The sequence below is a fragment of the Candida dubliniensis genome, chromosome 3 (genome assembly GCF_000026945.1).
Source record: "Candida dubliniensis CD36 chromosome 3, complete sequence".
In the NCBI taxonomy this organism is placed as follows: domain Eukaryota; kingdom Fungi; phylum Ascomycota; class Pichiomycetes; order Serinales; family Debaryomycetaceae; genus Candida; species Candida dubliniensis.
This window is the reverse complement of record NC_012862.1, coordinates 353,098-371,870: the sequence shown is the minus strand read 5'-3', so window position 1 is coordinate 371,870 and position 18,773 is coordinate 353,098. Positions and strand designations below refer to the sequence as shown.

General features: G+C 33.8%; 8 protein-coding genes across 8 annotated transcripts; 1 reads left to right on the top strand and 7 right to left on the bottom strand. All coding sequences in view use genetic code 12, as the record gives it.

Annotated features, from left to right (window-relative positions):
* Positions 1-588: 588 nt before the first annotated feature.
* Positions 589-1,638, top strand: CD36_81550 (conserved hypothetical protein; the record flags this gene model as incomplete). The annotated part of the gene is made up of 1 exon (XM_002419055.1): positions 589-1,638. One exon carries the CDS (start codon positions 589-591, stop codon positions 1,636-1,638), a length of 1,050 nt encoding a protein of 349 aa, XP_002419100.1.
* A 319-nt stretch (positions 1,639-1,957) lies between these two features.
* CD36_81540 (A-ATPase subunit, putative) lies at positions 1,958-3,691 on the bottom strand (the record flags this gene model as incomplete). The annotated part of the gene is made up of 1 exon (XM_002419054.1): positions 1,958-3,691. The coding sequence occupies one exon, from the start codon at positions 3,689-3,691 to the stop codon at positions 1,958-1,960; it is 1,734 nt and encodes a 577-aa protein (XP_002419099.1).
* Positions 3,692-4,307: 616 nt separating this feature from the next.
* On the bottom strand, positions 4,308-4,868 carry CD36_81530 (conserved hypthetical protein; the record flags this gene model as incomplete). The annotated part of the gene is made up of 1 exon (XM_002419053.1): positions 4,308-4,868. The coding sequence occupies one exon, from the start codon at positions 4,866-4,868 to the stop codon at positions 4,308-4,310; it is 561 nt and encodes a 186-aa protein (XP_002419098.1).
* A 281-nt stretch (positions 4,869-5,149) lies between these two features.
* On the bottom strand, positions 5,150-6,511 carry CD36_81520 (NADH-ubiquinone oxidoreductase subunit, putative; the record flags this gene model as incomplete). Its single annotated transcript, XM_002419052.1, has 1 exon — positions 5,150-6,511. One exon carries the CDS (start codon positions 6,509-6,511, stop codon positions 5,150-5,152), a length of 1,362 nt encoding a protein of 453 aa, XP_002419097.1.
* Positions 6,512-6,987: 476 nt separating this feature from the next.
* CD36_81510 (serine/threonine-protein phosphatase type 2A, catalytic subunit, putative) lies at positions 6,988-8,076 on the bottom strand (the record flags this gene model as incomplete). The annotated part of the gene is made up of 1 exon (XM_002419051.1): positions 6,988-8,076. One exon carries the CDS (start codon positions 8,074-8,076, stop codon positions 6,988-6,990), a length of 1,089 nt encoding a protein of 362 aa, XP_002419096.1.
* Positions 8,077-8,903: 827 nt separating this feature from the next.
* CD36_81500 (fungal zinc cluster transcription factor, putative) lies at positions 8,904-12,008 on the bottom strand (the record flags this gene model as incomplete). Its single annotated transcript, XM_002419050.1, has 1 exon — positions 8,904-12,008. One exon carries the CDS (start codon positions 12,006-12,008, stop codon positions 8,904-8,906), a length of 3,105 nt encoding a protein of 1,034 aa, XP_002419095.1.
* A 655-nt stretch (positions 12,009-12,663) lies between these two features.
* Positions 12,664-14,382, bottom strand: CD36_81490 (mitochondrial protein, putative; the record flags this gene model as incomplete). The annotated part of the gene is made up of 1 exon (XM_002419049.1): positions 12,664-14,382. The coding sequence occupies one exon, from the start codon at positions 14,380-14,382 to the stop codon at positions 12,664-12,666; it is 1,719 nt and encodes a 572-aa protein (XP_002419094.1).
* A 337-nt stretch (positions 14,383-14,719) lies between these two features.
* On the bottom strand, positions 14,720-17,023 carry CD36_81480 (pre-mRNA-splicing factor ATP-dependent RNA helicase, putative; the record flags this gene model as incomplete). The annotated part of the gene is made up of 1 exon (XM_002419048.1): positions 14,720-17,023. The coding sequence occupies one exon, from the start codon at positions 17,021-17,023 to the stop codon at positions 14,720-14,722; it is 2,304 nt and encodes a 767-aa protein (XP_002419093.1).
* Between the last annotated feature and the right edge of the window lie 1,750 nt (positions 17,024-18,773).

The window sequence follows — 18,773 nt, the reverse complement described above, 5'->3', positions numbered from 1 at the left end:
CTAGACTCTTTAACACGAAATGTACTCAAATTTCAAAACCGTTTTCATATATTTAAGTTTAACGAATAAGATATGTAAATGTCCGAATAATATATATATATATAAATAAAAAAAACCACGTTGTTGTTGTAGGGTTGAAATGAAGAGGTGTAGTTTTGGCTCTTTATTCAAATTAATTGTTCCAACTAACTACCCCTCAAGATTTATCTGGTCATAGTTTTTTTTTTTTTTTTTTTTTTTTTTGGCTTAATTTGCTTCCTAATTTGAGAATTGTACAAGAAAAAATGAAGTTCACTTACATGAAAGATGCAGATACTACATTAAACGTGGGGAAGAACGTATAGCTATCACCTTCTAAATAATAGAAACCAAAGCGAAACTCTTTGATGTTGTTTAAGGCAATTTTCTTGATACTGATGAAAATGCTAAATAGAAATCGGCATATTGAACTCCATGTTTGTGGAATTTTTGTTGCAAAAAAAGAAAACACCATTTTTACAAAAACATACAGTTAAATATGTATGTGGATTTTTTTTTTTTTTTTTTTTTTTTGCAACTTACGAACACAATTAAAACATCTCTGCATCAATGATACATTCAAGAGTAAACTCATTGAATTTAACTTCGAAAAGCTTGCCTTTAGATGATAAAGGATTAAAATCAGTTACATTGCCATTAACTTCACCAGCGATACCAATGCCAATGCCAATGCAACATGAAAACATTCAACAAATCTCACCAAAGCTTGTTCAAACATTGGGCCCCACTAATGTTCTATCACCAACAAATATTCAACTCCCTAATAACTCACCAAGTTCATTTGAAGTTACTCTGCAATCAACTTTACAATCACCATTCCATTCTAGTATAATTTCACCACATTACCCTCCTTATGAACCAGACTTGTACTATCCATCACGTAATCAGCGTCAACTCAACCTCAACCACCATAACCACCACCAACAACAACAACATCAAAGACCGCAAAGACAATCCTCATTGACATCAGGATTTAATCGTTGTGATGCATTTTATGATTTTGCTGAAGACAGATATAGTAGATTTCGTCCACTGGATTCTCAACATAATAATAATGCAATATTATCTGGTTTACATCCATTTCAACAAGAAAATTATGGATTACCTAAAAAAACTTTTTTACAATCTGTTTCTAATTGGTTTAAATTTAAAACTCCCGAATCAGAAATAATTATTGAACGTAATGGTGAATATATTCAAAATTCCAATAAATCTACCGATACAAATACTATTATAACTGGAACAGGTACAGGTACAGGTACAGGTACAGGAACAGGAACAGCTAACGTTAGTGGTGGTGGTGGTGCTGATGATGATGCAGCAGCAGCAGCAGAAGTATCAATTAATCAAAATGAACCTTATGAAACTACTCCACAACCAATATATACCCCACGAGGAATTCCAATAAATGAATTTCAATTGAATTTTAATAAAGAAAATCAAGATTCAGTTGTTAGACGTAATGATGAAATCATTAATTCATTTGATGATGAAGTAAGAGATTTAATAAATGGTGCCGATAATTTTTTAACTAGTTGTTTCCAAGGATGTTGGGATATCGGGAAATTAATTAATGATTCTTTTGTAGAATTATGTTAAATATATATATATAAAGAGTTGTTATTGAGATTACTTTTCTGTTTTCTTTTTAATATATATATATATATATATTTATATTTATGTATATTTTATCGACAATATTTCGTACATAACCAAATACTGTTTAAGTACATTGTGTTTTCTAAGAACTAAAATAAATGAAAACTAGTAACAACTAAAAAAAAAAAAAAAAAGTATGTGGAGAAGATTGTAAACTCAATTGTAATGGAATTAAACTCTAAATCACATCGAGCATGATGATATTATAGTAATAAAATGAACTTTGTGGTTTTTCTTTTTTTGTTTAAAAAAAAAGTCTCTATTCAGAAGCTTCAGCGAATCTTTCAGAAATGGTCGATAATAAATTACCAAATTCTTTTTCACCTTCCTTTTGACCTTTTGATGGTTCAAAGAATTTAGCTGATGAAACAGCATGTTTGACATCACTAGTACTTTCAGCTAATTTTGACCATTGAGCTCCATTGGCAACAGCTTTTTGAGCTTCATCATAATATGAAATAAATGCTCTCATCATATCAAAAGTTTTCCAAATTGGACAGAATGCATCATAAGAAGAATAACCATTTTGTTGTAAAAAGTCTTCTTTAATTAATGTGGCGACATCTAAAGTAATCTTATCAGAATCTGATAAAGCAGATTTACCAACTAATTGCACAACTTGTTCCAATTCTTCAGCATTAGATAAGATTTCTCTGATTTTATCTCTTAATTGAGCAAACTCTGGATAATTGGAATCATAATATTTGTTCAAAACATTGGTATATTTGGAATATGAAACACTAGTGTTGATAGATGGGAAATGTTTTCTTTGAGCCAATTTTTTATCCAACCCCCAGAAAACTTGAGTAATACCCAAAGTAGCAGTAGTAACTGGATCAGAGAAATCACCACCAGCTGGTGAAACAGCAGCAACAATGGAAACAGAACCAATTCTATCTGGAGAACCCAAAGCAGTGGCTTTACCAGCACGTTCATAGAATGAGGCCAATTTGGCACCCAAATAAGCTGGGAAACCTTGATCAGCAGGCATTTCTCCCAATCTACCAGAGATTTCTCTCAATGCCTCGGCCCAACGTGATGAAGAATCAGCAATCATAGACACATTCTTACCTTGATCTCTGAAATATTCAGCTAATGTAATACCAGTGTAAATAGAAGCTTCTCTGGCTGCGACAGGCATGTTAGAAGTGTTGGCAACTAAAGTGGTACGTTTCATAATTGGTTCTTTTCTACCGGATATTTCAGTGTATAATTCTGGGAATTCCATCAAAACTTCAGCCATCTCATTACCACGTTCACCACAACCAACATAAATAATAACATCTGAGTTGGAGAATTTGGATAAAGATTGTGAAATAACAGTTTTACCACAACCAAAAGCACCAGGAATACAAGTGGTACCACCTTGAACACATGGGAATAAAGAATCCAAAACTCTTTGACCCGTCAACAATGGATAATCAGCACTTAATTTTTCAGCAACTGGTCTTGGAACTCTCACAGGCCAAGTATGCATCATTGAGTATTTGTGTTTTTTCCCATCAAATTCAACTTCTAAAACAGTATCTTCAACATTATAAGAACCAGATTCAGCAATAGATGTAATGGTACCTCTAGCTCTTGGTGGCAACAAGATTTTATGGTCGTCCAACAAAGAGTTTTCATAAATAGAACCAAAAATATCACCACCAGTGATGTGGTCACCTACTTTCAATTTACCAGGAGTAAAATCATATTGTACAGTTCTTGATAAAGCTGGAACATCAATACCTCTTGGAATATAAATGGATTGGGATTCATCTTTAATTGCCTTCAATGGTCTTTGAATACCATCATAAATGGTTTCCATTAACCCTGGACCCAATTCAACAGATAATGGTTTACCAGTTCTCAAAACAGGATCACCAACAGTGACACCTGCAGTTTCTTCATAAACTTGGATAGTGGCCTTATCACCATTGATTCTAATGACTTCACCAACCAAATTGTCGTGACCAACTTTGACTAATTCGTACATCGCACATCCAATCATGTTTTCTGCAACCACAACTGGACCTGAGACAGAATAGATTTGTCCATAATGAGATTCGTTTGTGTCTTCTAAAGAAAGACGTTTAATTTCCTTTGTTGCATTTTCTAAAGCTCCGGCCTAAAACAAAACAAAACAAAACAAAAAGTACTGTTAGTAATCCAATTGTTGAATAAACAGTTACGAAATTAAAGTGTTGATACATACCATTGTAAAAATTGATGTATTAAATTAAATAAATAAACAAAAAAATATAATTAGTTTACAGAAGCTGAAGAATTAATTAATGGATAATTTGAAAACGTCTGGTTGTAAGAGGAGTAATTTAATTTTCCTGTGGTCAGCGAACAAAAATTTCATTTCACTTCATAATCGATTTTTCTTCTTCTTCGCACATTGTCGAACTTAATCTATTGTGTAAGCTAACAGAACAAAAGTTAAAATAATAATTAATATTGGTGCCATAGAGATAGATAGGAGTCGTGTCTTATGTGACATTTATTTATTGAGATTCCTTTGCCTGTCACCACCACCACCACCACCCAACCTTTTCTTTTCTCCTGATAAGATTAGCTTCATATATTATCTATTCAATATTCTTCTACACATTATTTTTTTTTTACAATTTAATACCTAATTTATTAGCTCTATCTAATGCAATATCACACATAGCATTAAAAGCTTCTACTCTTTCCAACTTTATATCATTTCGATCAATTCTTTTTTGTATATTATCCATTATTTCATGTCTAGTTCTACCATTGACAAAAACAACATAACGTAATCCAGGAAATGTCTTTTCATAAGCAGCATTTAATTCTTTCAATTTCTTGATAATCTCAGGGTCACTATTCAAAGTTTTCTGTTCATTATTTGAATGCACTGAAAGGGTTTCCTTTTTAGGTTCACCTAATCTGGGGTGGGCCGAAATAATTTCATTTATCACCGGGTTTATTTCACCTTGATATTGAGATTGGAAAGTTTCACTTTGTTTCAAAAATTCAAGTAGCTCTTTTCTGACAATGTTGATAAACTCTGGGTATGTATTGTATTGTTGATGGAGGACTTTTATGAATACAAAATTGGATAATGTATTACATGGTTCAAACAAGTGATCAAGCACTTGTCTTTTATCTTCTGATGACAGTTTTTTGAAAGATTGGATTGTGGGTAATGCCATATTAATTAAATGTAAAAAAAAAAATTATCGTCACCTTTTGGAGATACCAAAAGAAGTAAAACTTTCTGATATAAAGGGTGCTTAGAATGAAGGTTATCTTCTTGTCTTTATATAGGAGTTGGTCTTTTTTTTTTTTTTTTTGGTGTTGTCTAAACTTCGGAGATCTCCAGAACCTATATGAACACTTTATTTCGATCATTTCCTGTTTCCTTTAGTGCTATTATTTTACTGAATACATTTTTTATAAAAAACTTTACTTAAACTATAAATAATCCTACCATCTATGGAGTGAAATGTTGGACGTCTCTTAATCTTTCTAATGCTTTCTTACCTGGAGCCCCCTTTTGAGCAATTAATGGATGTCTCCATTGTTTGACATAACTGAATAACACATCTGGCAATCTAGTCAAATCATCAATACCCAAATCTTGGAAAGTTTTGGCATTTGGATCAATTTTTTGGTTTATGACGAGTCTTTGAACTTGATCTGGGTTAGTTAAATTCCACCATACCAATTGCTGAACTTTGGCAATAGCTTTAGCTAATGGTAATGGTATAGCGTAATCAGCAAATTGATATGACCATGGACCCACTTGAGCGTAATTTTCAGTTATACCATGGATCATATTTCTGATTTCTTGGAAAGTGACTTTTTCTGGGCCGTATAATTCAAATGTTTGACCAGCAGTAGAATCATCATAAGCAATTTTCTCAAGAGCTTTAGCAACATCCAAAACATATACGGGCCAAACTTCTTTAGCATTTTTGTTTGGAGTCCACATCTTGACTTTTGGTCCCAAATAGTTTAATAATGAATCTTCTCTACCAAACATTGGTGCAGGTCTTACAATAGTGGAGTCTGGAATGATGTCTCTAACAACTTGTTCACCAATACCTTTTGTGGCATAAAATACCGATTCCGATTTTGGATCAGCATTATAGGATGAGACATGAATGTAACGAGGTACATTGGCCTTTTTCGTGGCTTCGGCAATTCTTTCAGCCAAGGCAATGTTAATATCGGCCATTTTGAAGTTTTTGGTATCGTAATCAACACCAATACAATTGATGACAATATCTGAATGGGCCACCGAATCTTCAATACTTTGTAAATTACGAGCATCAATTTCAACAAAATTGACAACACCCAAATCACCAGTGACTTTCAAAAATCTTTTCTTCATGTCATCTCTGAATGGAACAATGGTGGTAGTACCATGTCTAGCCAATTTGGAGGTTACATAACGGCCCAAAAAACCAGATGCACCAAATACAGTGGCTGTGTACCCGGTTCTGGAAGAACGACCGCCAGCACCTACACCAAGATTGACTTTACCATTTTTGGTAATATTGATATCGGATTCTAGGACAGATGTGTAGACAGATCTTCTGGATGATACTCCTATTGATCTACTTATTGGTCTTGCTGATACCTTCAACATTGTGATATGCAAAAGTGGATGTGTGGGTTTGATATATGGAATAGATGCAATTGAAAGTTGTTCTTGAAACGTAACTAAATAAATAAAACAGTAAATTGTCGTTTTCTTATTTGGTGCAATTTTTTTTTTTTCTCTCTCATAATATAAATTTTGTTGTCTCTGGTTGGCTGGAAAAATAATCCCAAACAATATGTCGCTCATATTAATGTCGTCAGAACATGTCGCGTGCGGTTATGAGAGTTTATCAAATTGTTAAATAGAGCCCATACGTTTGACAGAAATCGGCATCAACTAGAAGTGCATATTATAGAAACGAGTGGTTAATAAGAATGGGGAATTTCAAATTCCAAGATTCAAACGGCTAACCAATTATGAAAACAAAACATCAAAAAACAAGCATTAACTGAATTTATACAACTAAAAATAAAAAAAAGAAGAATGAACAGTGGCTAATACCAAATAACTCATAGTAATAATAATAAAAAAAATCAATAAAGCAAGCCAGAAAATGAAAAAAGATATAGGCGTCAACATATTTATAGTATATAGATGTAAATGATGATGATAATAATAATAATACTAGAAATAATATTGTGGGAGTAATAGCACACGTTTGGATTTTTAAATAAAAACTAAAAAAAAAAAAATAACAGAAAGTAATTAATTAGTGTAAAACATCATAAGAAATAATCAGGAGTCTTCCTTGTTACTGTAGGTTCTCCTGGTCTAACGCTTGGGTCATATTGTAAAAATTGTCTATTATGTTGTTCATCAACTTCCATGATTGCAGCCTGATTACCACATCTATAACAATAGTTTGGAGCTGAAAATATCGTGACAACATTCTCTTGATGAGACCAACTAAACCCTTCCATCACCAATTGATGGGCTCTAGCAATAAGACTTAAATCATTTGTGTGGTTGAATTGCTCGGAAATGTCTTGACCAAAAGTAAAACCAGCTCCTCTTGGAGAAATACCCCAGCCACCTCTGTCATCTGGATCCGACCACAATAAATCACACATTGGTCCCTCATGAGGAACCTCTTGAATTCTGTTCAATTCTCTCACCTGATCAATAGTTTCAATCATTGGAGATAACCCACCATGCAAACAAAACACCTTATTGTCAACCAAGGCAGTTATCGGGAAGTAATCAAATAAATCAGTAAACAACTTCCAAACAGTGGCTGATCCGTATTTTCTTAAACACTCATCGTAAAACCCGTAAACTTGTGTGATCTGTCTTGATTCGTGGTTCCCTCTCAAAATAGTAATTCTGTTTGGAAATCTCACCTTCATACAAACCAAATACGATACAGTTTCAACTGAATAATATCCACGATCAACGTAATCTCCCATGAACAAATAATTGGTGTCCGGACAAGGTCCACCAATTTTAAACAACTCCATCAAATCATGGAATTGACCATGGACATCACCACATATTGTCACTGGTACTTGCACTGGTTGGACATTTTCTTCAAATTGTAACACCTCAACTGCCATATCACATAATTTCTTGACATCGGTCTCGGAAAGTGGCTCACATTTTGACAATTTTTCAATCCATACATCTAATTGATTAATTGATGATCCGTCTAGATCTTTTCTTTGTTGTTGTGCTGATGAAGTTGCAGTGGCACCTGTGCCTTGAAGAGTGGTCAATGATTTTGTAGGTGGTTGTTTCGAAATAGATTGTTCGTGTTGCTCGTGTTGTTGCTGTTCCTCAACGTCTTCCATTGGCACATCTGTATCTAAATCCATTATTGTTTATGAATGCAAGTATACTTATGTAAATGTGGATGTTTATATGTATATGAATCAATAGACCAGAAGGAGGAAGGAAGGAAAAAAAAAAAAAGGTGTAAGAGTAAATTAATAATGAAAAGATTCTAACAATAAAAGGTTGTCCTTTTTTTTTGCCCTGATTTTGTTCGTTGGAAAGTTGTTGATTTTTTTTTTCTCTCTATTTTTTCTTTTTTTCCTTTTTTTGCTTTTTCTTGTTTTTTTTTTTTTTTTGCCTACTCACTTTTTATTATTATAATGTTCCCTTTGCTCCCCTTTGTTTTTTTTTTTTTTTTTCTTTCTTTTCTTCATTTTGGTCCAAGTTGCTGCCACCACTTCTTGCAACCCGGCTTATTCCAATGATGTGGCACGAGCATTGAAGAAATTCTGGCCAGAGGAAAACAATTTGTTTACGTTTTTTTTTCTTTGACAGCTTTTGGCAAATCAAAAGAGTAGGATTTGCTGTTACATAGGATGAGAGTCTCTCTCTACTGGCCATGTACATCACTTACTGTCAACCTGCTTGTTCATTATCTGATGATTGGATTATATGAACTCTTATCGAGCTATTCTTTCCTTTTCGAACTTCAGTTGTCTACTGCAAATTATCTCTTTTTCTAGACCAAATGAGACAACACTATGACATCATAGCCGAACAAACCACTTCCACCAATCTAATCTAACTACTTTCCCTGCTCACATCAATTCATTATCAACGCATAATAAAGAAATATTCATTAAAATCATCTCTATACATGTACAAATACTCTTGTGAAGTTACGTGATTAACATCATAATCATTGCGATTACTTTTCGGGTAAATTATTCAACTGATACAAGTTGAAAAAACTATTTCCCATACCAGCAGCACCATTAGTACCATCAGTTTGGTCATCCACAAAATTAGTAGCATTGAATAATGAAAGGAAGCTGCCAGTATTGTTGCCACCACCGCTACTAGTAGCGCCTGGTGGTGTTGCAGTTGAAACTGAACCATTATTTAACCGTACCCCACTGGAACCCAAATTGGAAACTGGCTGAGGGGTTTGGAGATTGGCAAATTTGTGGCCATGTTGATTTTGAGGCACAATGGAAAAGAATTGGTCTTGATCGTTGTCGTCGTCGTCGTCTTCATCATCATTATCTATCACTTCCTCTTCTTCGTCATCTGCTTGATGTTGAGTTATTGAATTTGAAATTGCATTCACCAAGTTGTCAGGAATATTATAAGTGCTGTATTGATTAATAAAATCTGTAGTTGATGACGGTGTGCCATTAAGATCTCTTAATAATTCATTCAAATTTATCTGGCTGGCAATTTTCTGTTGCAGAGATACCTGGCTTAAATTGGGCGACATTTGCAGAACCGCATTGTGCATTGGGATATTCATCAGAAAACTATTGGAAGTCGGAGTAAATATTTGGTTCTGTAAATCATTTTCCAAATTATGCAGTGCCAGTTGTTGCTGTTCTTGTGTCTGCTGTTGTGGTGGTGGCTCAATCGGTTGTTCGAACAGCTGAGGTTTGGGCTGTTGTTGACTCTTTTCATTTTGTACCTCCAATTCATCTTTCTTAATTTCACTCAAATTGAGGAACCAGTTATTCAAAATTTTATGTGCTCTAATCAATTTATTGATATTATTGAAAAATGGGAAATGTAAAATCAAATTTTCACTAAATTGAACTAACAAAACTTGGTCCAGCAAATCTAATTGTGGAGTACCAATTTTGACTTCAACTTGTTTAATTTCAAGAAAACTCTTTAAGCAATGTAACATTGGTTGTATTATTTGATAATTGGAAATTTTTACTTTAAAAGTATCACTGTCATTCTCTTCTAATAGCAAATTCAAGTTTCTAATAATTGTAACAATCTCATGCTTAGTTTCGACAAAATTCAATGGTTTAATGAGTAACAATTTAAACAATACAATATTATGGATTATTTTGTGTATTGGCTCAATTGCATTTAGTTTGTCGATCGCTGTTTTCAATTCAAAATAACCAGAAACTGGTTTTGTATAATTTAATAAAACATTGAAATTGGATTTATAACATAATTCATCAATCATTTGTTTTGAATCTAAGAATCTCATCAATTCGTAGGTATAATTTGTACCTTTGTACTTGTTTGAACGTAATTGCAAAATAATGTCATTGTTTCTTGTTACATTGATGTTATAATTATGTGACGACATAACAACATAATACCGCTCACAACTGTATAATAACTCATATAACTCCTGAACAAGGTCTATTACGTCACTATTTCTAAAATTTATTAATTGAAAATAAGTAATTGCTCGGTGCATGTACAAAATTTTTTGGTGTTCTTGCGCTTCGTTTCCGTAATTATACTCATTCAGATTTGTATAATTTAAAGTGTTGGTTAAATTCAAGATATGGTAATAGTTACATAATTGAATACTTGACAACGACAAATTATAATATATCTGGTAATGAGTCAAGTGCATAAATGAATGGGTTTGTCCATTATTATTGTTGTTGTTGTGATTGTTGGTGACAATTGTGGAGGTATGCACTTCATTACTACCAGTATTGTTGCTACTAGCAAAACTAGGTCTGTGTGCCCTATTTTGGGGAATTACCGGTGGAACAATAAAATTTTTCTCAATCAATGTAAATATCTCTAACACTTTAAAATGACACAAATTTTTGAAGTTCTTAAATGGTCGGGACAATAAGTACTTTTTAGGATATCGAACAAATTTCTTGAATTTTTGTTTTTTCAATTTGATAAGAACTTCAGCAATAATTTGATTCAAAGTTAGGATTATTAACAATGTAGATAGGTATAAAGAATTATCGTGATGATTAATAAGGTTTAATTCTTGGTAACGTGGATTGTTTTGATAATTGCCGTCCCCTGAATCTGGATAATTGGACACTAAAAATTCAACTAATCGACCATAATTCAAAATAACTGAATCAACAGTCAACGGTCTAACTAGTTCATGAATTGATGGTTCTTCCCCAATTAGATTTATATTCTCCATAAGATGAAAAGGAGTGACAATATAATCTTCAATAGTTGTAGCAGAAGGTATAGAAGCTGCAAATTTTCCGCTTTTTGTAGTACTTGTATCGTTTATAGACAATTTTCCTTGTAGTTGTTCTAAGGTTTGTTGATGTATGTTATTGTTATTATTTGTTTCATTTGTGTCTCCATTACCATTATTCCCAGAAATTTGCCTTGATGTATTGAATTGTCTTATTGAGCTTCCGGTAGATATTGGTGGCGATGCAGAATTTCTAGATGACAAGGGTTGGTTAGAATTCTCTGTTTCTGTACGATCATGAGTTAATTCATTAGATGAACATCGGGTAACGGCGGAATTGTTTGAACCAGTTCTGGATAAATTTCTTCTTTTCCCATTGGCATTTATTTCAATCACTTCAGTTAGATTATTGATCGATTCTAGAGCCTTTTGTGTAGGAGTCTTTGGACCTGTTTTTTTGCGTTCTCTGGTATGAGTACAGTCTAGGTTGTTTGCCCGACATTGGCCACACGGTCTGTTTGCATCACACTTTACTTTTTTGGCAGCACAAGTATCGCATGCTCTAATGTTTGTAGCTCTCTTTCGTTTTGGCTTCTTTGAAGTCGTATGCCGATTGGTTAATTTTGTAAGCGAGGGATTTGAATTATTTGTCGTGTGGAAAAAATTCGATAGTACTGATTCCGAAGATACTTGACTCTGGTTATTGTTCAAACCTGTATTGTTGTTGGATGGGGATATAGACGATGTGGGAGATGTTGAATTAAATGTTGACATTGAATCTCCCTGAACAAGTGGTAGAAGATGGCCACTGTTATTTGCTTGGGAGTAGTAGTTACTGTCATCATTGTTGTTGTTATCCCCGCTATTAAAAATAAAATTGTTATTATTCATTGCCAGATCCTGTGGGTAATACCAGTTTTAGAGAACATATAGCTCTATAAATAGAAACAAACAACGGAATTCTAATACTTGTTAGTAAGGGGTTGCCGGATGTATGATTATGTACGATGTGCCAAAGGGTAGTAACTGACTGGTAGAGGAATTATACTACCACCTTCCTTTTTTTTGCGTTGCTGTTGTTTTATTTTCTAGACTCGCGCAGTAAAATTTACGAGAAACTTCAGATTGAAAAAGGTCCGACAACCGTGGGGAACCAAAACAGACAATAAAGAAGAAATCTATACAATCTCCAAGACCATCTAGACTGTGAACTTTTTGTTGTGTCGTCCAAGTTACTCATTTAGAGTTCTATTGGGTTATACGGAAGTCGGTGATTCACTGATTGTTGATATTTGGGGCGGCCGTTTAGAACTAATCACTAACATGATGAGCTTACTAGAAGATAATTTCCTGAATTAAATAGTAAGCCCCATTGGATGTCTTAGTACTTGGATCATTTTTGATTTACTCATTTAATAATTTATCTTCTTTTACTCTACATATCTCATTGATACTGGAAAACTTTTTACCTGAAAAAATCTATTGTTTTGCATTAACATCTATAACTACTCTAAACTGATACCACCTTTTTCTCTCACACCAGAAGTTAGATATCACCCATAAGTTTACGATATCTTTGTTGAGCGCTTGCCATGTCTTTAAATATTTCATACTTTGTCATTAATAGCTGGTAATAATCCTCCCTGACATCAACAATATCATTATTGCCAACACATTCATCATTATTACTTTGGATTACTTGATCAAACGCATCATCGTAATTCCAACCGAGTGAACATAGCTTGCCAATTAGTGCCATCAAATGAGCACCTCGAGCAACCGCATTCTTAGCAATTACAATTGGTAATCCTGTAACTGTAGATAATAATTTCAAAAACCTGGTATTCTTACTTTGCGACCCATTTATGATAATTTGAGAAACATCCGACAAGGGTTCCAACAATTGTTTTGTTTGGAACACAAGAAATTCAAGTATTAGAATGTACTTTATTACTTGTGGTAGTACATTTGCAGATTCTCCATTTTGATTATTTGTTGTAATAACATTAGGTAATATGTCGTTATTATTGTCTATGATCATTTGCGACATTTTAGGGTCACTATATGGATTTCTATTCCCATAAACATCACCATAGTAAAAATAACCTTTAATCAACTCATGGATTGGTTTATGATGTTTCAATTCCAAATTTTTAGTCTCTTGCTCCAATTGAACAAATCCAATTGTTAAAAACTCTTCGAATAACTTGCCTGTAGCTGGTTGGCCGAATTCATATAAATAAAGTCCTGATTTACCAATTTCTACGGGTCCCCAAACAGTTGGAATATAACTTGGGGCCGCAGCCCAATTTCTATTAGTGTCTTCCATTAGTGTCTCAGTAGAGTATATAAAACATGTGGAAGTTCCAGCAATCATCGAAACTGTTGAAAACGTAGAACCCTTATCTGATGGTAACAGCCGATACATATTCATAAATCCACTGTAACAATCGATACAACCATGACCTATAATTATATCTGATTTGTCAACTTTACCAATAGGGGTACCAATTGGCAATAGTCTATTCCCAATACCACTTTCACTTCTCCCAACTTCAACAGTTATACCCATCTCTTGTAGAAATTGATATGGCCACCCTTTAATGGACCCATCAATGGCATATCCCGAATCAAACGGTCTTGAAGGAATATAAGGTATTATCAATTTTTCATCGCTATAATCATCACCATTAAAATGTGCATTAATGTTTTTAAATCCTCCTACTTTTAACAAATAACTTATCCAATCATATAATTCAAAACACACCAAATCGGAATTACCATCTCCATCTCTAGTATTTTCCTCAACAAAGTTGTCATTTATCATTTTCAATTTGGGCAATCCTAATTCTGGAACAAATTTGCCTCCCAAAAGATTTAGTATATCTTTGTTAGCCACTGTTAAATACCCATTCAATTGATTACATTGCAAAGTGGCAGAATTATCCATCCATAACAAAACATCGCTATTAGGATGAGATTTGCTCAAACTAAATGGTGTTAAATACGTTTCCCCATTAATTATTATCTTGGATAATACCACCATTGAACATGTTGCTGTTATGCTTATAGACCCGAAATTCCAATCCAATGGGGGGCTACTTAATAACAGGATTAGTTTTGAATATATTTCAAATGATGATTGGGTGATGTATTTATCATTTTCAGTGGTAATTGGCAACGAGGTGAGGGTTTCATTATAATACACTCTAATTGAACCAGTTCCTATATCTACTCCTACTGCTGCTGTTGTGGAGAAGTCCATAGTTGTTGTTTATTTTCTCATGGCTTGAAGAAATCTGATTATGGCGTTGACTGAGTGTATTTGTCACCAGCGATGGTTGTGCCAAGTCGCACAAAAATTTCATTATAAAACGACTCAAATTAATAATGTCATGAGTTATATTAAGAAAGCCAAATTACAACTCAAGAGTTGTAAGGACACGTCGCATTTATTTTCAAATGCAAATGTTGCAGTGTACCATTTACAAGAGGAAATTGAATAAAAGTAGCAGTTTCTCAATATGCTAAAAACTGCATTTGATTCCTAAATAATATACATATTAATTCTATAATTTGTTTTTGTGTTCTATTCTGGTGATTCAATTTTTACTTTTTTTCTTCTTCTTATCCAACTTCTTCATATTACCAACTCTTTCGACAACTCTTTCTAGACTTAACTTGACGTCTCCCTTGGCGAAATGGTCCAAGTTGTAATATTTAGGTGCTATTTCCACTAACCATTCTGGTTTAACCACGGTAACAGTTCTTATGTAATTCTTGGATGTTAAAACAAACTCATTATAAATCAACCACTCACCTTCTTTAGAAAGTACAGTGGAAGGATGAATCAAAACATCTTGATTATCCTTTACAGTAAGATATCCTTTATTACCCAGCTTTTTCTTAGCAACTTGCATGAAAAATCCAGCAACTAATGCCTTTTTAACATTTTCCCAATACTCAAATTCAGGGACTTGATTATATTGTGAGATTAATTGTAAATCATATTTTTGCATGAGTCTTTGTAATTGATTTCTCACATTTTTAGCTGAAGTTAAAGATCTATAGGAAAGGAAATTATCACGACACCATTTGTGAGTTCCTATTTCACTAGCCTCAGGAGATATGAAAGCTTCATAAACATTGATCAAAGTTAAATGATCACCATCGGCTTGGGCAAAAGCCAATTTGGCTTCGTCTGCTCTCTTTCTTGCCAGTGCTGGACGCACAAATACATTGGGGACACTCAACATGGCAACAATGGTTAAGATTTCTTCAGAACATGAATATGCTGGAGATCCAATCAACATTACTGCAAGCATAGGATCCAATGGGAATTGTGATGCTAATCTACCCAAGGCGGTTAAATCTCCTTCGTCAGATAAACATTGCAAATAATTTAATTCTTCCAAAGCTCTCATCATAGTTTCTGGTGCTGGAGGGTCCATAAAGTCAAAATGAACTAAATCATCAATACCCAACTTTTTCAATTCTAAAACTGTTGAACTAAGGTTGGAACGCAAGATTTCTGGATATGATTGTTCAATTAACTCCTTTTTAAAAGCTTCCTCGGTATACAATCGGAAACACTTACCGGGCCTAGTACGACCAGCTCTACCAGCTCTTTGTTGGGCAGAAGCTTTGGATATAGGAGACACCAAAAGTGATTCAACTCTTACTCTTGGATTGTAGACTTTTTGCTTTGAGAATCCAGGATCAACCACATACACTATCCCATCTATAGTCAAAGAAGTTTCAGCAATATTTGTTGATATAATGACTTTACGACCTGGTCTACCATTTGGATTAGGATTTATCGGTGCTGGTTCAAAAATTCTTTGCTGCTGATGGGGTGGCAATGAACCATATAAAGGATAAACCTTAAGGGGACCACAATTTTGTTCTCTGACTAATTCATCACCTTCAAGGGAGATCTTCCTACATGCATCTTCAATTTCCTCTTCACCAGTTAAAAACAACAATATATCCCCTTCACTTTCAGTGGCATGGATTTGCAACACGGTCCTAATAGCTGCATCCAAATAGTCACGTTGAAACTCTGGTGTGTAATAAATTTCTACTGGATGGGTTCTACCAGGCACAGCCAACAAAGGAGCATTATTGAAATAGTTTTGGAATTTCTCTGCATCTAAAGTAGCAGACATAATGATGATTTTCAAATCAGGTCTTCTTACACTGACTTGTTTCAATAATCCCATCAAAATATCTGTGGCCAATGTACGTTCATGGGCTTCATCCAATATAATACAAGAATATCTTGTCAAATCATGATCTTCCATGGCTTCTCTCAATAACATACCATCAGTCATATATTTTAAAATGGTTTTAGGACCACTGTTGTTTTCAAAACGAATGTTGTAACCAACTTCTTCACCCAATTCAACGTCCATTTCATCAGCAACTCTTGCAGCCACTGACATGGCGGCAACTCTTCTGGGTTGGGTACAAGCAACTTGTTTACCAGTCAAATGAGGCATTTCATCGTACAATACAAATTGAGGAATTTGTGTAGTTTTACCTGACCCTGTCTCCCCAACAAACACCATTATTTGAGTCGAATGGAAGATTTTCAAAAATTCTGCTCGTTGAGCATGTACGGGTAAATCACGTCTTGTTTTCAATATATCAAAGTACTTTGTGGTGAAATCATGACCAGTAAAGGGATTCTTCGGTCCATTTTCTAACTTTTGTGCTTGCTCGGCAGTAGTTTGGTGACGAGTTAACCCTTTGAATTCTCCTTGATCATGGTGGATTAGTTCAATCTTGTCCGATGCATGAGGATGGGCTTTAAGAGATTCTTCTGATGCCTCAGCAATTTTCTCAGCCTCATAGTTGTCAATTAACTTCTGTCTTTTGTTTGATCTTTTCTCCTCGTTAGCCATTTTTTAAACTCTATTGAGGTTATTATTGATTATATAAAAAAGTAGTCAACAATTGTTTCTTAAAAGTATTGAAAAAACAGTAGTAATACTAGAGTCATCTCAAAATTTGTTTTTTCTTTTCTTAGTGCTCCAACTAACAAAATTTGTTTGGTGATAAGTGGTAGTGATGAGCTTGGTGTATCAATTTACACGACCATTATATAAAAGTATACTGGAGACAATTTGCTGCAAATCTGGAAACAAACAACAACATTGCAAGGCCATCTTGAAGAAGAAATACTATAATATATAAAGGTGTGTCCCAATTTTTATTCAATGCCACATATCCTTGAATTTGCAAAAAAGAAATGGGTTTTAATGAGCTTGTAAAGAAACCGTCTCAATTTGATGGAACAATTTTACCACATCTTTTATTTCAGAAAGTTTAAAACTTATGAGGTAATGATTAGAGTCGAAGTTGACGAAGTCAAATTATAGGACTGGTAATCTTCAATGTAATTTCATTCATGTTATTTTGTTATATGAAATAGTCGAGGCATCTCCAACATCATATTTCCAAGAAAAAAATATGGACTGGGAAATGGATCTTTAAGGGAATGTGGTCATTTATTAATTTATTGATTAATGGTTCTGGTAGGCCTAGACTTGTCTATGCTATTAATTTGTTGAAAAAAAAAATTGATTTTGTAACTTTACTTTGATTTACAAAAGGCTTGGGGCTTTACAGATGTCTATACCGAGGGATGACCGAATGGCCGATAACTCCTGGTTAACCAAATATCTACGTTAAGCAAATCAAAGCTCAGTTGAAATGAAACAAATAATAAAATCTTGCTAAAACTGAAAATCAAGCTAAACTATACTCTAATCCGCCCAATTAGGTGCAATTTAAAATTGAATCTGAACATCTAGTCTTTTCAACAATTCAATTTCGCTCATCTTTGTTGTAAAAATTTTTTAGTTTGAGGTTGTATAGAGATATTTGCTAGTTACACAAAACACATATTAGTACGAATAATTAGATTTGTGGTTAGTGCAACTAGATCTAAAGCGACCGTTATACTACTTTTGTAGTAATATTGTAACCGTACAACCTGTTTTTCATGTTTTTTATGCCTGCAGCAAGGGGTTGGTCATCGTAAAAACTTATAAAGGAACACAGGATCAACATAATGATGAATAGAGAAAGTTTTATAAGAGCCTTCCCGCATCGTATGATATCTATTAAATAAACTATTTCCTGGACCTCATCTGATATCATAATTATCGAGTACTGATGTAGTTTAGGCACTATAAGGTACGAATAATCCCATCAGCTTTGAACTCACAGGTTGAATCACAAAGAAAAGCAAAAGAACAACCAATGATCCAATACTATTTTGTTCTACTTTTGATGAATCTAGACCATTTTTTCATCTCAAATTACGCAGTTTAGCATAAATTATACATAGATCACCGAGCCATACGAAATTGCCGTGGAATAAATGCGAAAATTTTGAAAAAATATATTCGATTAATTACTTTTCCCAATTTAGTAGACTAATTAATAGCATACCATAGAGAAGAAGAAGAACCCTCGGTCTGGCTTTACATTGGTCACTTGCTTTTTCTTTCTTACTTTCATCGGCGTTATTATTATATTCCAATGCCTGTAATAATTATTGCATATGCGTATACGTTATAAAGATTATTAGTATTGGTAGTAAATTGCAACAATACTCTGTTCAACATGACAGTTTGTGACTATAAC